This window comes from Malaclemys terrapin, chromosome 2 (genome assembly GCF_027887155.1).
Source record: "Malaclemys terrapin pileata isolate rMalTer1 chromosome 2, rMalTer1.hap1, whole genome shotgun sequence".
In the NCBI taxonomy this organism is placed as follows: Eukaryota; Metazoa; Chordata; order Testudines; family Emydidae; genus Malaclemys; species Malaclemys terrapin.
Window position 1 is genome coordinate 70,444,860 of NC_071506.1, and position 22,746 is coordinate 70,467,605.

General features: G+C 39.5%; 1 protein-coding gene across 1 annotated transcript in view; it reads left to right on the forward strand.

Annotated features, from left to right (window-relative positions):
• Positions 1 to 22,746, forward strand: part of PXDNL (peroxidasin like) — a 307,717-nt gene that overhangs the window by 144,950 nt on the left and 140,021 nt on the right. Inside the window, exons 3-4 of the mRNA XM_054016741.1 lie at positions 9,016 to 9,087; positions 19,684 to 19,755. Coding sequence (XP_053872716.1) covers positions 9,016 to 9,087; positions 19,684 to 19,755 — 144 coding nt within the window. The remainder of the gene's footprint in view (positions 1 to 9,015; positions 9,088 to 19,683; positions 19,756 to 22,746) is intronic.

Here is a 22,746-nt window from a genome sequence, read left to right on the forward strand (position 1 = left end):
ACAGCACCAGCATGCTTCTTTGGAAACTTAGCAAGTGGGCAATGGAAGCTGGCATCATGGGAGGACTGGAGGCTGGAGTCGACCTCTCAATAGTGAATGAAAGATGATAGGTAAGGTGGTGATAGGTTGTGAAGGGCCTTGAAAGTGAAGACAAGTGAAAGTGAATATTTAGAATGACAAATTGGCAGAAATTAAAATCTGTTCACGTGTGATTAGCAAAACAGGAAAAAAAGTGCTATGTCTATCAGCTAGTTTATTCACAACTAATAATTCATCAAGTTCCACTTACAAAGGGTTTATTACATTCATCTTCCATATTCTTCATCTGCTTACTGCCTCTGCCATGCCCCAAGACAGGAAGATTTGCATTAATGTCAGCAGGTGAGGGTTGATTTTGAGCCTCTTCTGTCCTCCTGCCTCAATTTGTTAATTAGGGAAGGAAATGTAACAATGGAAGGGCTGATTCTGTAGCTCTACCCAGTGCAGATGCTTTTGCATGTCTTTCAAGGGAACTGGGAATAGGTTGATGAGGATGGTGTAAGACAGAAAATGTGTCCCATCCTCGCAAAACTGATTCAAAACTCAAAGCCTGCCAGTTCAGAGACTCCAAATCCAGAGTCCAATACTAGAGACAGACAGACTGCCTTTTCTCTAGTATATATACACGGCTATACACCTCTACCCTGATATAACGTGACCCGATATAACATGAATTCTGATATAACGCGGTAAAGCAGCGCTCCGGCAGGGCGGGGCTGCGCGCTCCGGCGGATCAAAGCAAGTTCGATATAACGCTCTTTCACCTATAATGCGGTAAGATTTTTTGGCTCCCCAGGACAGCGTTATATTGGGGTAGAGATGTATTTTATTTGACTTAGTAATACTTACTATATCTGTTTTACAGAGTTTGGAGATTATACCTTAGCCTCTGGCTAGGAGACTCAGTGTCATTATGCATGCTGAGACAGTAAACTGTTGAATTTTTGCTGTGCAGGGGTCTCTTCTAATGATGGGTTATTCTTTTCAAAGCAAAGTGCAACAAACAGGTATCTAAAACCACCTTACTGTGCATTTGAGCAGAAAACTATTTCCCACTTTACAGATGTCCTGGTGTTCTCTCTAGCGTTGTGATTTAATCTTGGGATCAGTCTTTAACTCCATTGATTTTCTTCTTTTTCAAAAAAATAATTTCCCTCTTCCTTGAGCAAAAATAAGGACCCCTCCCCGCACCGAAGTGAAGAAAAATATAGAAAACACTTGCAAGCAGAGTAGTTCTCATCTCAGCAAAAGCCTGAAGACATTGTTGATCACAAGAATCTTGAAACACACTGAGGATTCTTTTAGCAAGTTTGTGTTTCTAAATTAATCAAAGGAGGAAAAACAAAACAAAAAAGAGACAATCATAAGAATAAATAAAACATCTAGATTCTATAAGTTGCTAAGTAACCAACATGTTTTATTGATTGATTTGTTGGTTTTTATTTATTTTATTTACAAAGTACAATGAGAGGGCACCTATCCAATGCTTTGGGCACCCTAGATGATTTTTGAAAAATACATTAATAAATAAACAGATCTATGAATTCCCCTAGTTCAAAAGACATAACTCAGTGCTAACATAAATATAATTGTATCTGAAGAAGTGAGGTTCTTACCCACGAAAGCTTATGCTCCCAATACTTCTGTTAGTCTTAAAGGTGCCACAGGACCCTGTGTTGCTTTTTATAAATATAATTGAAATTAATCAAGTCCCCAGAGTCCCCAGCCACCACTCTCCAGCCTCACACAACACTCACCTAATCATGGACAGCAAGGGGGGGGAAAATGGTGAGCCTCATGTGGCACGCACTGAAGCCTTAACAAATTTGGGCTAGTACGGATCTATGAAGCAAGTGAGTTCCAAAGTTCAAGGACCCAAATGGAGAATGCCCTCCCTAGTGCTTGTTTGAGGCCCAGTGTGTCCAGGATGATGTGTATCTGAACCCTCTCTGTTACAGGCTCTGTTGTAGTGCAGTACTTGAGTCTTCTTCTTTTAGCCATGAAGTTGAAGTTCCAGTAACATTCCACTGTGTGTAGGTATAGTGCATACTATAACAATTAGCTTTCAGAAATCGACATTTTAATTAGTCATCTCCCCAATATTTAACAACCTGTGGGAATTTCCATTTATCAAGGAGCTACATTATCTCAAACAATACTTCCTCTTTCTTTCCTTCCCAGACACCTAATAGATCCATTGGTGATGTGTCTGCCATTATCCGGTAATTTGGAACTTAGCTGTCTTACTTGCCATGTTTAAAAACAGTTATCAATTCCTTGATTTTTAACAGTTCTGCTCACTGTATTGTTCTTTATCACATAGCATAGCTGGTTAGGTAGGCCTTTCCACCGCTTTTTCATTGCACTTTTCAGCAGTGTATTTAACAACTTTTATAACCTTGGCTCTCGTGGTTTGGTTGTGCCCTTTCAACATGTGCTAATTGTGCACCACCATTTTTTCTCTCTCTTCCAGGGAGAACGCACACAATTTGCATTTCTACATTTGCTGGTCTGTTATAAGCATTTTTGCACATAAGGGATTGGTTTCCTAGCACTTTTGCCCAGCAGGGAATGGGCAACAGGGGATGTTCTATTCATTCCCTCTGAAGCACCTGGCATTGGCCACTGCCAGAAGACAGGATACTGGGCTAGATGGACCTTTGGTATGACCTTTGGTATGACCCAGCATGGCTGTTCTTATGCTCTTATTTTGACCACTTGGTAAATCTCTAGCTGATTTCTCTAGCTCCTCTGGTTGCTTTCAGTCCTAAGTGACCAGAGGAGCTAGCGAACAGGAGCGGCTAATGGGAGTGTTGCGAGGGAGTTTACAGGGGGAGCATGAGGGGAGGGGGCTACATACACTTAACAGTCCTTAAACTTTAAACTTAAGCTAAAAAACATCCCCTGATAAAAACAAAATAACAACAAAGGAACCAGCTGCAGGAGTGAAAAGCGAATGCAGGCAGAAGTCCCGCAACAGAGTGAGGGCTACTCAGTTTATTGCACCCAATGTAGCAATGCCTTATTAGCCTTTGTGACAGCTTATAAAACAGTGAAGAGACTGCACTCACGATAGGTGCTAGTAATGTTTTCAGCTTCTGCAGGCTTGAGATCTTTTGCGCTATTGTATTGAGAAGCAGCCTGCAGTTTTGAGGGTGTAATTTGAAATAAGATAATTAAATATCTGAATGTTAGCATTTGCCTTTGCTGTTAATTCCACTTCCAGTTAATTGTACTTGCAAAATTGAAGGTCCCTTTAAAATTATGTCTCTATACATCTACACGCACTTCATTTAATGTGTTCGGAATCTTAGAATGATGTATTTAGGTCATTTATCCAATCATTGTTAAATGTTTTCCAGAAAACTGGTTCATTTTGTTTCTGAGCGGTTGATGAATATTTCTGATGGTGTGACTTACGCATATGAATTTGTTTGTCATGCTACTGTACATAATGTATGGCAATTTGCTGATTGCAACCAAGGGACTGTGTGTATCAAGCTATTGAAATTCAATGAGGCTATGTTAACTGAAAAATGTGCTGGCAATATGTGGTCTGAGTCAAATGCTATGAAGTCTGAATACTTTTAAAGTGAAAACAGAAGTTTCTCATGTTGAGTGCACTCTTGAAATTAGAGTGCCAACGTTTGATGTCATTGTCTGTCTGTGTTTTGACTACTCCTTGTCTTGAAAGAAAATAATAATAAAACCAGATGAATCCTTTCTATTGAGTGCAGTTTCATGAATTATGAAATCATTGTGGAAATTAACCACTGTAATGCAGTTTACACTTCTTCAGAAACAAATTAGTAGTTTCTCATGCAATAATACATATATAGTTGTATATACTTGGCTTATCACCCTTATAGTGCCGGAGCATCTATGAGGTAGAAATGGTAGTTGGATTTCTGAGATCTGCCAGATAAAATACATATGCAGTCCCCATGCTTTTTGTCAATTCAAATTAACTCATTAAAATATATGACTCAGGGCCGGATGCTCCCCTCAAAGAGCTAGGGCAGCGTAGGAGCTGTTCCCTTATGGACCATATACCAGCTGAGGTTCAGCAGAGTGGCGGTCCAGTATATTCCCCTCCCCACCCTGGCGTGCTATGTCCCCTAAACCATGCAGGGTAAAGGTGGCTGATGCTGCCATCTTTGACAATCCCTTCCAACAGGGGAATTCTCTGCTGTCCCTGTTATGCTGCCTGAACAACAGCAAAAGGGCTGGAGTGGAACTGAAAATCTGGCTTTCTAATCACAAACTTTGTTCAGTCAGTGAACATTCTTGGAAGTTTTCATAAATAATGAGCAAAGAGCAATTGTGATTAGATTATGTAGATTGTAAACTTTTCTGGATAGGGACTGTGTTTGTCGAGTTCTTAGCACACTTTGGGCAATATCACACAAACAATCGTAATTATTTGAGAGCTGTGTGAACTGAGTGGCAAAGGCATTGGACTTTAAAACCAATGAGTTTCGCTGCACAGGTTTGTTTCCTTCAACAAGAAGGTACATCTGAAAATTCACAAAATGCCCCCAAACAGAAGAGCCTTCAGCCCTCCTCTTGGGTTATTCCTTTGCCCATCCTTTTTGGACCAGTCTTCGGTCTCATCCTGGAGGACTGTGTTGGAACTGAAATTGCAGGAGCAGGGAGGGACAGCTAAGGGGTTTTGAGGCAAAGTATGCAGAACAGAGTAAGTCTTGAGAGAGCCAGCTTACAGCAAGCTGGGGTGAGTTGTGCGTCACTGGGGAACAGCATGTTTTCTCTCTCCCTCTGTTTTTTGGGTTCTTGTGTGTTGTCCGTCTGAATGCTCAGCAAAAGGGTAGGGTTACATTGCAGCCTGTCAGCAAGAGTATTTGCCTTTATCTGCTTCTCTGTTTGTATGCCATGAAATAGAACAGCTAAGATCAGGAACAAGCAGCTCTTGGGCCAGTATAGGCCTCAATCCAGCAGAGCACTTAAGCACATGCTTAATGTTAAGCACATGTGTCATTAATTCAGCTTTGCTTTGCTTGATCTGAGCCATAGTACATAAGCTATATTTGGCCTGGTGCAGAATGACACAGCTCTGAGGATGGAACACATGAATACATAGGTCTGCTTACTGTTCTTTGGCAACTATTTGTTCCTTTGTTCTCAGATGCAATTTCTTTCTCTTTCTCTGGGTACGTCTACACTTACTTCCTGGTTCGGCGGTAGGCAATCGATCTTCTGGGATTGATTTATCGCGTCTTGTCTAGACCCCGGAAGTGCTCGCCGTCGACGCCGGTACTCCAGCTCGGCAAGAGGAGTACGCGGCATCGACGGGGGAGCCTGCCTACCGCGTCTGGACCCACGGTAAGTTCGGACTAAGGTACTTAGAATTCAGCTACGTTATTAACGTAGCTGAATTTGCGTACCTTAGTCCGAAGTGGGGGGTTAGTGTGCACCAGGCCTTTCTTTCAACCTATACTGATGCTAGCATTTCTTTTTAAGCTTTAGAAAGTCCTGGGCAGGAAAGAAAAATAACAGGGTGTGTAGAGTTATGGAAACAAGCAAATAGTGCAAACATATGGTTCATCTCACTTTGTCAAATGGAACATCACACCAATAATCTAATTAATCTGATCACACACACCCTAAAATACATCAGCATGTTTAATAAAGAATATTTCCAATGCTTTTGTCATTTCCATTTAAAAAAAAAATTCACTGGAGACACTTCATAAACCTCCAAGGAGAATACGTAGGTTTTTTGTTTAGGCTGTAGGCTTCACTGCACACTAATCAGAATTGAACATGTTTTTCAGATGTTCAGCATTAGATTTGACCTTTCTACCCATCCAAGTGTTCCTGTGTTTACCATTAGTTTAATCATGTTTCTGAGGGTGAGAATAAGCTTGGCTGCCATAAAGGATGAAATATCATTTTGGGGGGATATTTCCGAATTGGTTTGCTGTCATGTTTAGACTTTTGAGTAGCTGATCACTGAAAATCTTTGATCTGGTACAAAACATGACTGTGACTGTGTTTTTCTTTATGATTTGGAGACAAGGGGATGTGTTTTCAAAGTGGTGCAGAGATTTTTCACCCATATTTCTCTAAATGTTAATGGGGAGTATGCATGTAACTCACTCTACAGCATGCTGAAACAAAGCCCAAATGAATAGTGAAAATTTTCTGCTAGAAATGAACTGTCATGGTAACATTTAGGATCTTTTTTCATTATTTCCAGCGAGAACAGAACTTGTAAATTCCTATGAATTATAATGAAAGTTTTGTTCCTAAACTATAATTTAAAATTGCATTGCCTCTTTCTACACACATTTTCCAAATCCTTCTGATTTGCTGGTTGATGATTTGCAGCTGTTTTTTGTTCACTCTTCTCTCTGTCAGTCAGTGGAGAGAGGTTTATTTTTTTTCTTTCTCATTAATCATTTATCATATGCACTTTGAGAAAACCTCTGATATTCTAGATTGGACATACTCCGTAGGAGAAAGTTGGGTACAATGAGATTGGATAACTGTTGCCTTGCACCTTGTGCAATCATTTACACTATGCTATTATGCTAATCTGATAGAGTTTTGCACTTACTTTTCATTGGTGTAAATGACAATACAATATGCAGGACCAGGGTGAATAAGACTCCATGCCTTTGTGTGGTATAAGGTATAGTGAGGATGTAGTTCTGATTTCTTTGTGTTTTATTGTTATAATATTACTTTTCATCAGTACATCTCAAAGCACTTTACAAAGGAGGTCCCTCTCATTACCCCCATTTTAGAGATATGGAAACTGAGGTCCCAAACAGTGAACTGACTTACCCAAGAACACCGAACAGTCAAGACAGGAATAGATCCCAGGTCTCCTGAGTCCTAGTTTAGTGTTATATCTACTAGTCCATTCTGCCTCTGTATGTGAGAGGCCTCTTCATTAGTTAAGTAGTGGCTTGCATGCTGGAATGTGATGTCATCAGTTGTTTCAAGGAATAATACAGGTATTTTTTTTTTTAGGAAGAAAATGCAAAGGATGAGTAATGTATGCAGACTTTCCATTAGACTTTGCTGTCAAATTTAGAGTTGCCCCCTTGTGCTTCTGCAGTACTGCAAAATCACGAGTGACTTTGTATTGCTCAAAGTCATTATGTTCTGTAAAAGGTGCATCTCCTCTTACTTCATATATCTTACTTTGAAGGTGGTCCACAGGGAGTTTGTTTAGCTTTCGCAACAGGCAAAGATTATTAAAGGGAAAAATACAGAAAACAACCTCTCAGAACCAAAGGACAAAGAAAGAGATGGGGTAAAAAGAGCCAAGAACAATAGCTTTCCCTCTTTCAGCAGTAACAGAAACACAACCCATTCCCAAAGGAAGGCTGTTACTTCAGCAAATTCCCCCTTACTGTCCCGCTATGTCCTAGTTCTAAAATGCAGAGCTAAAAATGTATGTCAAAACCTAACCACCAAGAAAAAGAAATGATGCTTCAAGGGGCTGAGTTTTGGAATGGCAAGGGTAGACTTCTCCTCTCCCCCTGGACCTGTCTTAGTTTTGTATTTTAAAAAATATTAGAAATACTTGCCAGAAAAAAATGTCCATATTTGTTTTGCATATTCAGCAACTGTTTCCAGTGTATTAGTACAGCTCCCTTTTCCCCCGAAGACTCAAACTCTGCATGAATAGGTCTTGTGTAATTTATTTCTCTGCCACTTTTCATCTTATACTTAGATTCCATTCTTCTTGGCTGTTTTTTTCATTAATCATTCTACTGGTCTGTGTAGGTGGCTGAACCATGGTAAACAGTGATGCCCTTCACACTTTAATTGCTCCTTCAAACCTCTGTGAACATAGCTGAGATTGCTGCTTCACAGGAATTGTGATTCTTTATAGAGAGATCCTTGATGTTTTAAGCAGGCACTTTAAATAGACTCAGCAGCTGTATACATTGCAAACCGTATGTGGCTTGACTTTATACAGGGCTGGAATTATGTCGCCGTTTGTTGAGATCTGCGTTAAATCGCATTATCTAAACAGGATCAGGTTGGGCCAGTCATTGTGTAAAAACAGCCAGTGGAGTAAGAAGAGGTGGGACCACATTTACCCCAAGCAGGTGGAAACACTTCTCACAGCTGCATCTGGAAAATGGAAGGGGTGGAATAAAAATCTATATTCTGGTGCCCTTATGATCTTTAATTCACCAAAAATGGTGGTATGCACCTTTTCACTTAAGTGCATAAAAGTGCCCTCTTTATTTTAAGAATTTCATACTTTTTGCTGAACTTTTGAAGACTAAACCATTTTCTTTCCTAAAATTGACAGCTTGCCTCTGGTGTCAGACTTTAACAGTAACACCAAGAAAAAAAAACCACAACAAAAATGAATTGTTCACATGAAGGGCTTAAAAGTGTGACATGCTCCTCAAAAGGACGGTTAGATGCAGCTGCCTTGATTAGTTTACTTTCAGTGTAGTTCAAGTATCTGTGCCTAAACAGGATTCCTGAATGAAAAAATACATTTCCATCCTTCATGGAAATGCCTTGGATGAAATCCTGCTCCCATTTTACTCCATGAGAATTTTACTGTTGACTTCAATAGAGTCAGGATTTCATCCATCATGTGAACTTCAAGGGAAAACAGTGTCCCTCTAATACAGAAATATTATTACAATTTTCATTTACCAGACAGGCAGTGCCGAGCTTTGGTGAATAATTTGTGTATGAATTGTTTGTTGTTAAAATTAAACTTGCTCCTGCCAGCATCAATTTCACTGTCTGTGATGCTAATTATTTTGTGATTATTGAGTGCAACCATGAAGAGAGGGGTTTAATTGGAAAAAAAAATTGTTCCACACACTTCTAGTTTTTCTTAATGCTAAAAAGTGTTTTAATAGTCTGACTATGTTGGTAAAATATTTAAATGTACTTTGGTTCAATCAGATGATCTTTATTATTTTCTAACTTGCTGTTATTGAGAATTAAATGTTTGTGTATGATTTACAGGCTTCTGAATAACAACCAAATCAAGAAGATTTCAAGAAATGCTTTTGAAGGGCTTGAAAATCTGCAATACCTGTAAGTCGAAACAGAAATTAATATTCTCAGCGATAAAGAGTGATTGTTAACCCTCTGTGTTTTTTACTATAAATGCTGTATGCTCTTGTTAGGAAACATTGGCAGTCCTGGCTACAAAACTAGCTGATGATCTGCAAGCTGTCATACTTTGTGTGTGTGTGTGTGTGTGTACGTACACACTGAATATTGTACAGCGCAACATAGCATACCAGCAATGCTGAATGGTACCATTCTGATTTTGTAGCATTTGCACAGATGCAAATGACTGCACAGGGTGCAAGAATGTGTAGGATCAGGCCCTCAGTTCACCAGGGCAGGGTTGTCTTTTTTTTTTTACTGCTGCTTTCATTAGTTTCCATTGAAAGTATAATTTGCATGTGTGACCGCACCTGGTGATTTTGGTTATTTGAAGAATCTGAGTCTCATTTGTTCTACTTTTTCTATGCATGTCCCATGTGTAAATAAGGTTTGACAAAATTGTGATATTCAATATTGTTTTTTTGTCTATGAAAAATGTGCCTTCGATTAGGTACCTTTTGGATTCACAATAATATGAACTGTTTTCACGATACCTTAAGGTTAAAATTAAACTTGCTCCTGCCAGCATCCATTACACTGTCTGTGATGCTTATTATTTTGTTGTTATTGAGTGCAACCATGAGGTTGCAAATGAGACAAATGAGAATAGCCTTAATAGTGAAAATAGTTTTCAGATGAAAGTTCCTAAAACTCTCAGTATGATTGTGAATCCAAATAACATAATAAATGTTAAAAGATTCATGTTGCATATACTGTGGCCCTTTCATCAACTCAGTGTAAAGAAAAATAGCCCTTTAACTATTCAAATAAACAGATAAGTAAATGCCACCTTATCTCAAACTTTCCAAATTCTCATTCTAAGTTCATTTTCAGACTTCTGGAAATTCATGTTTCAGTTCAAGGCTTTAGATCCATTTCTCTCATGAGGGTTTTGAGTTTGCACAAGTATCACAACTTATTTTATTCCAAATCCTACAATTTAAAGTAAAGCTTTTGTAATTTCCTTGTAACTCCAACATATAAGTGAATCTTTTGTACATACATTTCATTAATTAATAAATAATTTTTTTTTTAACCATTTGATAAACACAGGATCTATGTATTCTATTATTCTGTGTTTAAAAGAATGTAATTTCTGGAACTTCTTCCATTTTGTAATGGCACCCAGGGGATATTATGGTGTAGAGGATCCTAGGAGCACAGTTCCCTGAAATTTCCCATCCAATCTCCAATGTGCCGCCTGTGCTAGCGGGCAGTGGAGGGAGCTGTCTTAGATTTGCTGTGCCAGTTTTATGCCATCTAAGGATTCCACTACCTCCAGGGAATCTTTAGCTGAAACATCATCCTGGGCTTGCAAATATGTGATTATATGTGACAGTGGCATAATTAAAGGGAAGTTCTGAGAAACAAAAGAGCAAAGTCAGAACTTAATAGCAGAAATGAGCCACTATCCAATGAATTTCCCAATGATGGACATGGAGGGAGAAGAAAAGCTGGTTTTGAACGAAGTTTAATCATTACGTACTCATTAACCCCTGTACCACCACTGCTGTGGAAAAGTGAAGGACTTGCCAATCCTTCTCTACAAGCGTAAACATACGTTATTCCATCATAGTTTTGCTGTAATTGAATTTAGTATATTTGGTCCATTCTGTTTGTTCTTGATGGTGGCATACACAAGCCTATCTGATTTTTTTTTTAATGTAGGTCAAGCCATATCTTTTGTCATAACATAACAAACATGGGGGGACATACATATCTGCTCTTATGCAAATTTCTGAAGATGGACTAACCTAAGTTGAACAAGAATTGAGCATAGAAGCATCTGGTAGTTCCTCTAACTCACGAGTTATTTCAAACTGTGGAGATCTGCAGTACGGCTCAGAAGACAGAATTGAGACCTATATTTCCTCTTCTCTTTTCTTGTCATGGCGTCTGGCTAGACAGAATGGCATCTGGCTAGACAGAATGGCTAATTTGTTGTTTCTTAATCCTCTAAGGGGAAAAAAAAAACTTTGTCCACCAAACAATCACAGCGTATAGGGTGACAATTAAAAAGGAAATGTTAAGGCTGTCATCTTTTCCCTGCATAATCTTGTTCACCTGACGCACTTGGTCTCCACTGGGAAGGTTGGAAATTGGCTTCATTCATCCAAGTGCTAATCACTGCACTAAGCACATCACTTCACTTTTCAGACTAAGCCATCATATATTAAACTTTGCTTTTTACAATTGTCATTAAACTTTTCACAACCACAGCTATCACTGAAAATGTGCATTATGATTTTAACGTATTTCTCTTCACTGTAATATGTCCTTTTCCATGGTACATTGTTGTTAATCTAAATCATTACAAAGCACAATATCTATATCAAGATCACGGTCTTCTGCAGAAAAGTTTGGGTGTGTCCCTATTTAATTGACACAGATTTGTCTCCTATAACTTATTCAGTGCTAATTTATTTTATAAAGCTCTTTGGCCCTATTCGCTAAAATTTGTAACTGTTTTCATAAATATGGAGCGCCCCAAAAGTAAATTAAAGCTTTTACAGAATGCCATGTAATAACTCTTAAATTTGTATTGTCAGTGTCCTAAACTGGTTGGTCTGATGTGTGACTTTCCTAGCTTTAGCTAAACAGTCCTAAACACATGGCAAATGTATTCCTCAAATAGGGAACAATAAAACTTTTTCTGAGACATGTAACACAGTAGGTTTTCTCTCCCCCCCCCCCCGCCATTTTTCTTGTGTAAGAAGAAACCTTTAACCATGTTCATGATTAAAATAAAAATAGGAATCCAAGCCCATTAGATATATCCTCCTCTGCCAAAAAAGTATTAAAATTACTAATTGAGGTGATTCCTGAACACACGAGAGCTCCTGAGCATAAAAATCCCATACTTTTTCATTTGCCCCAGCAAATACTTTGGTGCTGATTTTTAGACCCACAATCACCCACACACATATTTTCCCACTATTTCTTTATTTGTATTACCCTGTGGATCAAAAGCTTCAATCAGGATCATGCCCTGTTGTGCTAGGTGCTGTACAAACAGATAGGGAAACACAGTGCCTGCTCCTAAGATCTAACTGTCTAATTTGAAGTGAGGTGCAATCTATGAGTGTGGCACAAGCTAGGAGAGAAATGGGAATAGGGGTAAGGATAACATAAATAAGATCACATGGTTACCTTGGTTAGCTATTATATAACATGATGATTACAAATCATTTGACTTAGGAAAATTGAAATGCATTTTTTAAAAAATACTGTATATAAAACCATATATCCCTAGGTACCCTTCAGTGCAGTAGTCTAATATTTAGCTAATATTTAGTCTAATATTTAGTAAGCATCACAGCAGAAGTAGGTCTTGGTACAGAGAAGCTATGCAATTTCCAGATTAGGTCAAAGAAGTCATTCTAAAGATAAAGGGCAGCATGGGAGTGTCTGGAGTGGCTCACAACTGTAAGTGCCTTACTCAGGGCAGACACCCCACACTGCTGGTACATTCTATAATTAGGTTTCACCAAACCAGTAACAAATGTGAACTCCTGGAGTCTTACCATGAAGTCACATACAGTCCCCTTAGAATCTCTAGTCTGTCTCACTCCAGAGACCAGTCACTTACTCCAGATCTACCAAAGACAACACTGGCAGCCAATTCTATAGTAAACTAACTAAAGATGTATTAGCTAAGAAAAGTAAATGAGAGTTATTGAGAGGTTAAAGCAGGTAAATATATATATACAGGTGAGTCGCTTTGTAATTCCAAATGGTGGCAGTGATAAAATAAACTGCCAGTCTCCCAAGGTTTCAAGGTTAGCAGATTATCTCTGGGGACCTCTGCTTTGCATCTGGTGCACTTTCCTGTAAGAGTCCAAACAGTCCAGAGATGGAGGATCTTTCCTTGGATCCCTTCTTTTAGCTCCTTCTCACAGAAAACAAGCTGACAGTGATACTACCCAGGTGGGCTTTTCCTTTGATGAAGATGAGTGAGGGATGCATTTTAAGTGTCTGACCTCTGGTCATCACACGCAATGGCCATTTGCTTTGAAATTAGCATTTTTTCCTGTTAAAGTCCTTCATTAGCATTGCACAAGACTTCTTTGATGGGTCATTAATTACAGGGGTACACACACACACACAAATGTTTGCTGCTGCATCATAACAGGATACAGATAAGAGAAAACAATGCAAATACTGTCCCATTAGTTTTATGAAGTCTAAACACCAAATATACTTGTCTACTTTCACCAATCACTTTGATCTATACTAATACACAAGTGAATGGCCTGAATGCACTCTGGCATGACCTGGTCTGCTGGCGTCACAGGGAGAAAATATGGAGAAGTTTGTGCGGGCAGCAGAGAAGTGGACATTTCCATTTCACCAATAATAATAGCCTTGAATTACCTGAAAGAGACAAGACCAGATAATGAGGGAGGGGCAAGGTTGTGAAGAGCTTTCAAAGTTAAGGATGGGAAGCTAGGATATGCAGAGAAAAACAAGGGACCAGGAGAAGAATTCAAAGATTGTGGGGGGAACATGGTCAAAGAAATGGGTCAGGAAGAGGATCTTATCATGTGTATTTTAAATTCACAATTCATTCATCTACAAATTATGGACTTTTAATGAACAGTCACTGTAATGTGATTTCCTTGTGGGAGGGGGATATTAGTCATTTTCTGTTCTGAGTATAAAGAATGTATTTCATGGATGCCAAATTCGTATAAATAAAAAAGGAAGAAGGGAAACTTGTTAATATTTCACTATGATGCCTCACAAAATCCAGGATGAAGCATGTGAAAGCTGGGGATAAACATGGTTGAGAGGATCCAGCTATGAAACAAATTTCCAGAGGAGATCAGGGAAATGCAGGAAACACTGCACAAAACCTTCCTTTTTGAAAAAGCCTTTCCACCATACGAATGACACAACACTGATAGCCGCTTTCCCCAATAGCCCCTGCCTATGTGTGAACAATGTGAAAGCTCCTATAACTTTTATGAATATTCTATATTTGATTGTTACTGCATTTACTGTATGATGACTAACAGTTAATTTAGACATGGGTTAGTTTGCATGTAGACAGGAATGGAGACAAAAACTTATGTTGGCCATCCTGTTGTAGGATGACAGGCCCCATTAAGAGGAAGCAGGCTCCATCTCACCTTGATTCACTAGTTGCCTATCAGTTGGGTCTGAGAGGCACCTGGGCCACATAAAGGATAGCTGCCTGAAAGAGTCAAGAGGGACAGGTGAGAACTGCCTAAAAACAGAGGAGAAAGACCAGGTGCACCAGAGAGATCCCCAAGGAAAAGGGTTGAAGGGAACCAGAAGGAGAGGAGTAATTGTGAGTTGCTGGTGATGAGTTCTGAGAAGAACTGTTGAAGGACTGGCTGAAGCTGGGGAATCCTTCCAAGGCTGCAGGAAGGCTGGTGCATTGGTCCCTAGGAATGAGGGGAAGAACCAGTGTGGTCCATGTAATGTGGGCACAGAAGCAAGGGGTTGTCCCTGAAGGAAATTGAAGAGAAGCGGTGGGGGTTACAGCCAAGGAGGCATGGGAATAGAACACTGTAGGGAGCCCTTTGGTGGAAGACCTGAGTGGAGGGCCTGCAAGGGGAGCCCAGGAACAAAGGACTGATCATGGAGGGAAGTTCCCCTGAGCCGGGGTAGGACTCAGAGGCTAAGAGGCCTGGGGAGAGTGAAACACTGCAGAGAGCTCTCTAATGGGAGAGCTGACTTGGTGCAATGGGAGAAGACTTGTGGGAGGGAAGCGAGTCTTGGAACTCTCAGATAGGATGCCTGGAGAGTTGGGCCCTGGAATAGGAGCTAAAAGAACTGGGACAGAATGGTTAATGACTCTCAAGTGCATAAACTGGGAAGGGTGATCTTTGAATGGGGTTGAAGAGCTGCTGTGTTCTGACCTAGTTTTATTTTGGGTTTTTGAAAGGAACTGTTTTTACAAGAAGGGATCCGCAGGCTTTGGCCCTTTATATGAATAAATGGGTCTGAATTTGCTGCTGTGAGAGAAAATATTCCTTTGGATGGGGCACTGTAAACGGGAAATTGAGGAAGATGTCTGGGAGGGCTCCCTTATGATGCACCCATTTACCGATAATTGAAGGGACAAAGTGGGTGTCATTCTCCTTGCCATTTACTTCTGACCATGATGAGTTCAACACCCCTGGTTTGGCCTAGGGGGAAACTGAAACAAAGAACTTTGAGTGGATAAAAACCCAGCCCCTGAAACTCAGGAGAGGCGGAGGAAGTGGGGGCAGTCTCCCGCAGTGCAGACTGTCCCCTGAGTCTCAGAAGTGGGGTATGTGGGATCAGCTAGGCCTACTTAAACTTTAGGTAAAATAGGTGTAACTTCAAAGGTGCAGCCAACTCCAAACTGTGAGGCCACCACCCAAAACCCTACCCCAAGCAAAGTTTTTACACCTAAAAGCGATAAGCGCCAGAGACTCCAGGAAATCCAGTTAGGACTTTGCTGATGATTTTACATGGAAGGCACTGAGATAGCACAGTGAGGGGAGGCAGTCTAAAGCCCTAAGATAGATAGAGGAGTAGGATTTACTATCACAGTCACTTATGAATTATTCTGCAAATGAAAGGAAGATTCTGCTCTTCCAGTTTTGCATCTATGTGATGGGGGGAGCAGGTTATCTGAGCTGCGATCTTTCATATAGATGTGCTAGTGAAATTTTGCCTTAAGACTCTTAGTTGTTCTAGACTTGGTGTATGATTTTCAGTGATGGGTTTGAATTGGGATTTTCTTCATGCCAAGTTTAAATTTTATTTGGTGACATTCTGCTGCATTTAACTTGTATAAGTGATCCACGAAGCAGTGGTATTTCCATGGCAAGGAGCAGGACACTTCCATTAAAACTGTAACTGTGGTGCCAAAGCTGGGATAGCTTCTAGCTGTATAATAATATTTTGTCATTTTGTTTTCTATTTCACACTCAGCTTTTAAAAAACAGTGGTATGTTTTAAATTCATGCCACAATTCTCATAGTAATTCAGGCAAGTGAGAAAGTGCCTGGTGTGAAATTTTATTATTGCAGCCATACTTGGCAAAATTCAAGAGAGAGAAATATGTTTTAGAGGGTCGGCTTGTGTAGATTCCTTTCATTTTCCCTTAAATATTAATTTGTGGGTTTTTTGGCGCTTTTTATTAACACAAAACATTGTCATGTTTGTTTCTGCAGAAAGGACTTTAACAAACATTGCAAAAGTAACTCTCAGTCACGTTCATTTGCAGTTCAGTCAGTTTGCTTTCTCTTCATTCAGCCAATAGTTTGCATGCACTCTTTGGCCTTGTCTACACTACAGTTGCTTTGCTGACATAGCTATAGCAGCAGGTGCAGCATATGCCAACAGGAGGAGTTTTTCTGTCAGCAAAGTAACACCACCTCCCCGAATGACATTATCTCTGCAGACAGAGGCACTCTTCTGTTGACACAGCTGCGTCTACACTGGGGGATTTGCTGGCATAACTCTTTCACTAGGGATGTGTGTGTTTTTTCACACCCCTGACCAACACAGCTATGCTGACAAAACTTTGTAGTGTAGTTCTGGCCTTTGTTATGAATAATTTTACATGCAACATGCTGTCCTGTTGTCTAGTGTGTTTGCATTTGGCCAAGAGGTCTTTTAGTACTAGTGACGGCATATCTCCCTGTATAACTTTCACATACTTTTATGTTGTTTATTTTCTGAAATTGTCATCCTTTGTCAGTATTTCTCAGATTGTGAGACTGCCCTCCCTGGGGAGATTGACTTCTTCAGAGCAAGATGAAATACAGTCAAAGGGAAACAAAAGAAGAATATGTTTATTTTGTTTGTTTGTTTCTACTTAAGAAGCAGAAAAAGCAGAAACCCTATTTCCATCATATTAATGACAAGTTCTTCGTCATAGCATTTTCACAAACAGGAAACTTACTAAGAAATAGCAACTATGCCAGTACATGATGCTGAAGGACAAAAATAGGGATAGAAGAGAAGGAACAAAGGGAAAAGAGGCAGTTGGGAAAACGAAAAATGGAAGGCAAGAAAGTTTTAAAAATGATTCTTTAAGACTTACTGGTAGAGGATGGAAAGAAATCAGAGTCCTATAAAGCTTTCAGTATATGAATTTGGCTTTGTGTTTTTGTAAGTTTTGGCTGACACTCACATACTCAGGAAGAGCATGGTATAAATGAATAGACAAGTAAACTAACTCCCGGGAAAGAGGTAGAGGCGACCTAGGGGAAAGCATATCCCCACAACTGCCTGTTCATAGGTACTAGTGTTGGGAGACTAAGGCCTGGTCTACACCTTGTGTGTTGTGTGTGTGGGGTTGATCTAAGTTACGCAACTTCAGCTATGTGAATAATGTAGCTGAAGTCGACATACTCACTGCAGTGGTGAGTTGACTGCTGCCACTCCCCCGTCGACTCTGCCTGCGCCTCTCGCGGCGGTGGAGTACAGGAGTCAACAGGAGAGCACTCGGGGGTCGATTTATTGCGTCTAGACTAGACCCAATACATCAACCCCCGCTGGATCGATTGCTGCCCATCGATCTGGCGGGGAGTGTAGACATACCCTAAGTCTACCATGCTGGAAGGCATCCAAAGAAATATACAACTTACCATATTAGATCAGACCAGTTATCTCTGTAGCTCATTAGCTTGTATCCCACAGTAGCCAGTACCAGATTCTTCAGAGGAAGGTGGAGGAGACCCTGCAGTAGGGATATCCTGCCCACAGGTAAGATTTCTTCCTGACCCCTATCAGTGGAAGGCTGGCTTATGCCATATAGCATGTGGATTTATCTCTTTCCAGAAATTTTTTGTTCTTGTTGCTCCTTCTGACACCAGTGGCACCGTTTGCCAAGTAGTGATGGATTGATTTACCAGTGAAGGAGAAATCAGTGACATCGAGTCAGGATGCATTTTTAATATAACTTGTTTATTTACACATGTACACCATAGATTCATAGATTCATAGATTCTAGGACTGGAAGGGACCTCGAGAGGTCATCGAGTCCAGTCCCCTGCCCGCATGGCAGGACCAAATACTGCCTAGACCATCCCTAATAGACATTTATCTAACCTACTCTTAAATATCTCCAGAGACGGAGATTCCACAACCTCCCTAGGCAATTTGTTCCAGTGTTTAACCACCCTGACAGTTAGGAACTTTTTCCTAATGTCCAATCTAGACCTCCCTTGCTGCAGTTTAAACCCATTGTTTCTGGTTCTATCCTTAGAGGCTAAGGTGAACAAGTTCTCTCCCTCCTCCTTATGACACCCTTTTATATACCTGAAAACTGCTATCATGTCCCCTCTCAGTCTTCTCTTTTCCAAACTAAACAAACCAGTCCTGGAACAGAGGCAGTCACAAACAGCACCCATATGCTTCCCCAAAATGTCAGCCAACATACGCAGACCTGGGTCCCAAGAAGCTACTTTGTCCCAAATATAGAAAATACAGCAAGAAACAAACTCCCCTATCTGCCACAGTTTGTCTCAATGATGTCTGCATAACAAAAAGTAATGTTACACCATTTTTTCAAAGACTAAGAACGTGTTAAGAAAAAACCAACTTGTTAGACCATGTGTAAGAACACCTCATGACTCCTGTCATAACATTATATTATTTTTATGTTTGCTATTGTAACTCTGATGGTCTTGTTCATATAAATGTCTAATCATGTTTTGATTCCTGTTAATCTCTTACCCTTACCCTTGTTTGAGTACCCAAATTTTGTCACTGCAACAGTATTTATATTTAGATAGTTAAGGTTAGAAAAAAGAAATACTAGGATTAGGGAGTGAAATTCTTATCATTCAGCAAATTAATTCATTCTGGCTATGCTCATTCCCCCTTTGTATTTGCTTTTCACAAAGATTCAAACAATCAACTCTTTGCATGCAAATGTTTGTGTGAATTTGAAAGTTAAATTTGAAATTTGCTTGCTCAAGTATTTACAGAAACTTAATTTTATACCAGCAGTGCTCATAAGATCAACCACTCAATGAACAGATACAATACCATATAGCTTATCTGAGCAATCACAAGTAACCAACACAACTTGGGAATATAGTTATGTAGGAATTGCCATTCTAGTTCAAAACATTGGTCCATCTTGTCCGGTATCCTGCCTCCAATAGTGAATTTAGAGGATGGCATAAGCATGTGCAATCAACCCAGAAATATGGTTTTTAAAAAAAAAATGGAAAAAATTTAATAACATACATGTAAGGAAATCATAGTCTTAGAGGCTAAATATGTGAGAGATTGTTGTGCATTGTTTGCTCAGCTCTGCTGACAAGTATCCAGTCTGAACATTCTCTTGTTTTCCTTAAATACATCTGTATATGCTTTATAAGATAGCTTTAGCATTTGGACAAAAAAATGATATGTTTATCCAACATGTATGTTTTTACCTTGTCACTCAGGAGATGCTGTAATGTCCTTAATACAATTAATGACTTAATTCTAAAAGAGGACAAGTTAATGCGGTGTTCGAGTCTTCTATTTCTCATTGCAATAATTTGTTTTTTGCAGTTACTTGTACAAGAATGAAATCCACACAATAGACCAACACGCATTTAAAGGACTTGGATCATTGGAGCAGCTGTAAGTAACACAATGCAATTGATTGAAATGTCTGTGGTATAATTCCCTGATTTTATTTAAAAATTAGAGAGAGAAATTGAACTGCAATTCTGTAGCCAGAGTCAGTTAGAGAGTATAATAATATGCAACAATGTATCTTCAACTGTTGCCTCGGAATGGGAGAAGATATACAGCAGGGATAACTTTTACATAGTTCACTGTGATAAAATATTAAAACATTTTCCAAATGTTTATAGTACTTTAGCTGCCTAGCTTACTAAATATGAACATCATCCTACATAGACCCAGCCAGCCAAACATTTTCATAGTCACACAGTGAAATATGAATAATAAAATGTGGGGAAAATAACAAATGAAATGATGATAGGCCTACTGATATATGCTAGTCTCAATTTTCAGTAGTTATCAGTAAATATTTTCCTTGAAAATCAGTCATTTAAAACATTTTCCAAATTAATTCTGGCTTCAGGATTACTTTTATTGCAAAATGGAGATTTTGTTTGTGTTAGGCTAGAAGATGCAGAATATTACTTATTTGCTATTGTAAAGACATCTACTATGAGAAATTACTGTAGCTACTGAGAATCATGTTTTTAAAACCTAGTAATTCTCAGGATAACATCTAATTATTGCATGAACGACTCGCATTGTTACCGCAACAATTCTGCCTAAAAAAGATTTATAGACTTTAATTATTCCATAGGTTGAAAATGTCATGTTCTGAATTTATTGTCCTTACTTAGCATTAATTTCCATATAACACTAAAACAGATATAATACAATTAAGAAACAAAAACGTTGACTACTTTTGCGTGCTTAAATGCTTAGATGTATTGGCGTAAGTGTGCCATATGTTAATTGGAATATCAGGAGAATACAATACAACCTCCAAGTCATATCCTTATCTTACATTTTTTCCTCAGTAAGATCTCCAATATTCAGCCTTTTCTCTTTGAACACATACTAAGATGCTCATTCAGGCCCTTGTGACCTCCAACGTCAAAGCTTTTCCTGTTACCTAATTCGCCCCTTTCGGATCCATTCAAAATGCTGCTGCTAAGATCGTCTTCCTGTCACTGTAGCCATGTTGTCTCCCTTTCAAAGGCCTCTCATCAGGCCCCCTTTACCTCCATATCAAATAGTTACAAGCCTCTTGTTCTTGAGTAAAATTTTCAAAAGTGCTTAAATGAATCGAGCCCCTTCACAATTTAACACCATCATGCGTATCCTTTCTTTTATATTATATTCCCCCCGCACACCACTCTACCATTGGTGCCAACCATTGTTGTTCATTTGTCAGCTTCTCCCATAAATTTCTTCATGCCTTCTTCCATGCCATCACTTATGCATGAAACACCCTCACTGAACTGATCTGTAGAGCAGCAACCATGCCCTCCTTTAAATCCCTTTTAAGGATCTGCTTCTATTGTGATGTCTCCAGTAAACTGCCAGCTGATAATGGCTATTCAGGTGCCCAGTAGAGCATTATATTGCTATCTATTTTGTATTTATATCTTTTGAAGAGAGGAAAAATCCCCCCCCCCATCCTATAAATGGTGTATATAGTCAGTCTAAGTACCTGCATCTTCATGTCACCTTCCTGCCACACCTTCCAGACTAAGTACCCTCCCCTTTCTCCATCCAACCTAGTTTGTTACACTAGCATGTCACATTTTGCCTTAATTCCAATTGTAAACTGTTTTTGGAACAGGGACTGTCTCTCACTGTGTGTTTTGCACCATGCCTAGTGTAATAGTTGAGGCTTCTGGATAGTACCATAATGTACACAATAGCATATTAATATACCGCCCCTCCCCCCACTGCCACCTCACAATTCAGGGCAGCATTTGGCCCTGAGCCTCTTGTCATGACATTCTTTAGAAATAATCAAGTAGCAGGTTGAACTACTGCAGTCAGACTGTTAGGGTACTGTTGTTTATATAAGGTGAGTTACGTCCCATTAACTTTCAAAGGGACTTGTGCTTCCAAAGCCTTTACTAATTTTTGAAAATCTCTCCCTTATCTGGGAAAATTTTACTTCAGGAAAGCTGCCTCCATCGATTTTTTTTTTTTTTTTATCAACGCCCTTGCAATTTTGTGTCCGGCACAACAAAATCAGATAATTAGATTTGAGTGTTCAGTGGCTCAAAATTTATCTATTTATTTTTAACCTAATCATAATTTTTCATTAGGACACTGCTGAACTGCCCAGTCATGCCTTTCTATCCCTCCAGATGTCATTGTTACCTCACAAGAGGATGCTACCCCAAACAGTGAAGAAATCGGGCAGACTAAATTGAGTTTCTTCATTTGTCTGTGTGTACATTCTCTTTCATTCAGGAACAATTTAAAAAAATTAAAATCTGTCCAAAATGTTCAAACCTGGGTGCTTAAAATTCAGCTTCCTAAATCCATGTTTAGGCTCCCAAATATAAAATTGGCCTGATTTTCAGAGGGCTGACTGGATTTGTGGGGGAGGGATAGCTCAGTGGTTTGAGCATTGGCCTGCTAAACCCAGGGTTGTGAGTTCAATCCTTGAGGGGGCCATATAGGGATCTGGGCCAAAAAACTGTCTGGGGATTGGTCCTGTTTTGATCAGGGGGCTGGACTAGATGACCTCCTGAGGTCCCTTCCAACCCTGATATTCTATGATTCTAAGAGCCCAGGTTTGAAAATGTTGGCCTTTTCCTCTATGCGACAGACAGTTCTCTATGTTATAGGGTCTACTACAGTTATCCTTAGCTTAAAAAAAAAAAAAGTCAAGAAAATAGGCTAGTTTGGCATTTTGACAGAAGAAATCTCTCCTAAAAAGGAAGTTGAGCTTTTGAGTAGAGGACTGGCAGACGTCCTTCAGCATTCCATTGAGGTTATGATGTCATCAAAACAGTCAAAACACATTTTTAGTGCTACATTGCTCATTCCGTGCTCCTTCTCACAGCTATCTGAATCCTGCTCAAGTCAGGATTGGTACATGAATTCACTCAGCAGTGT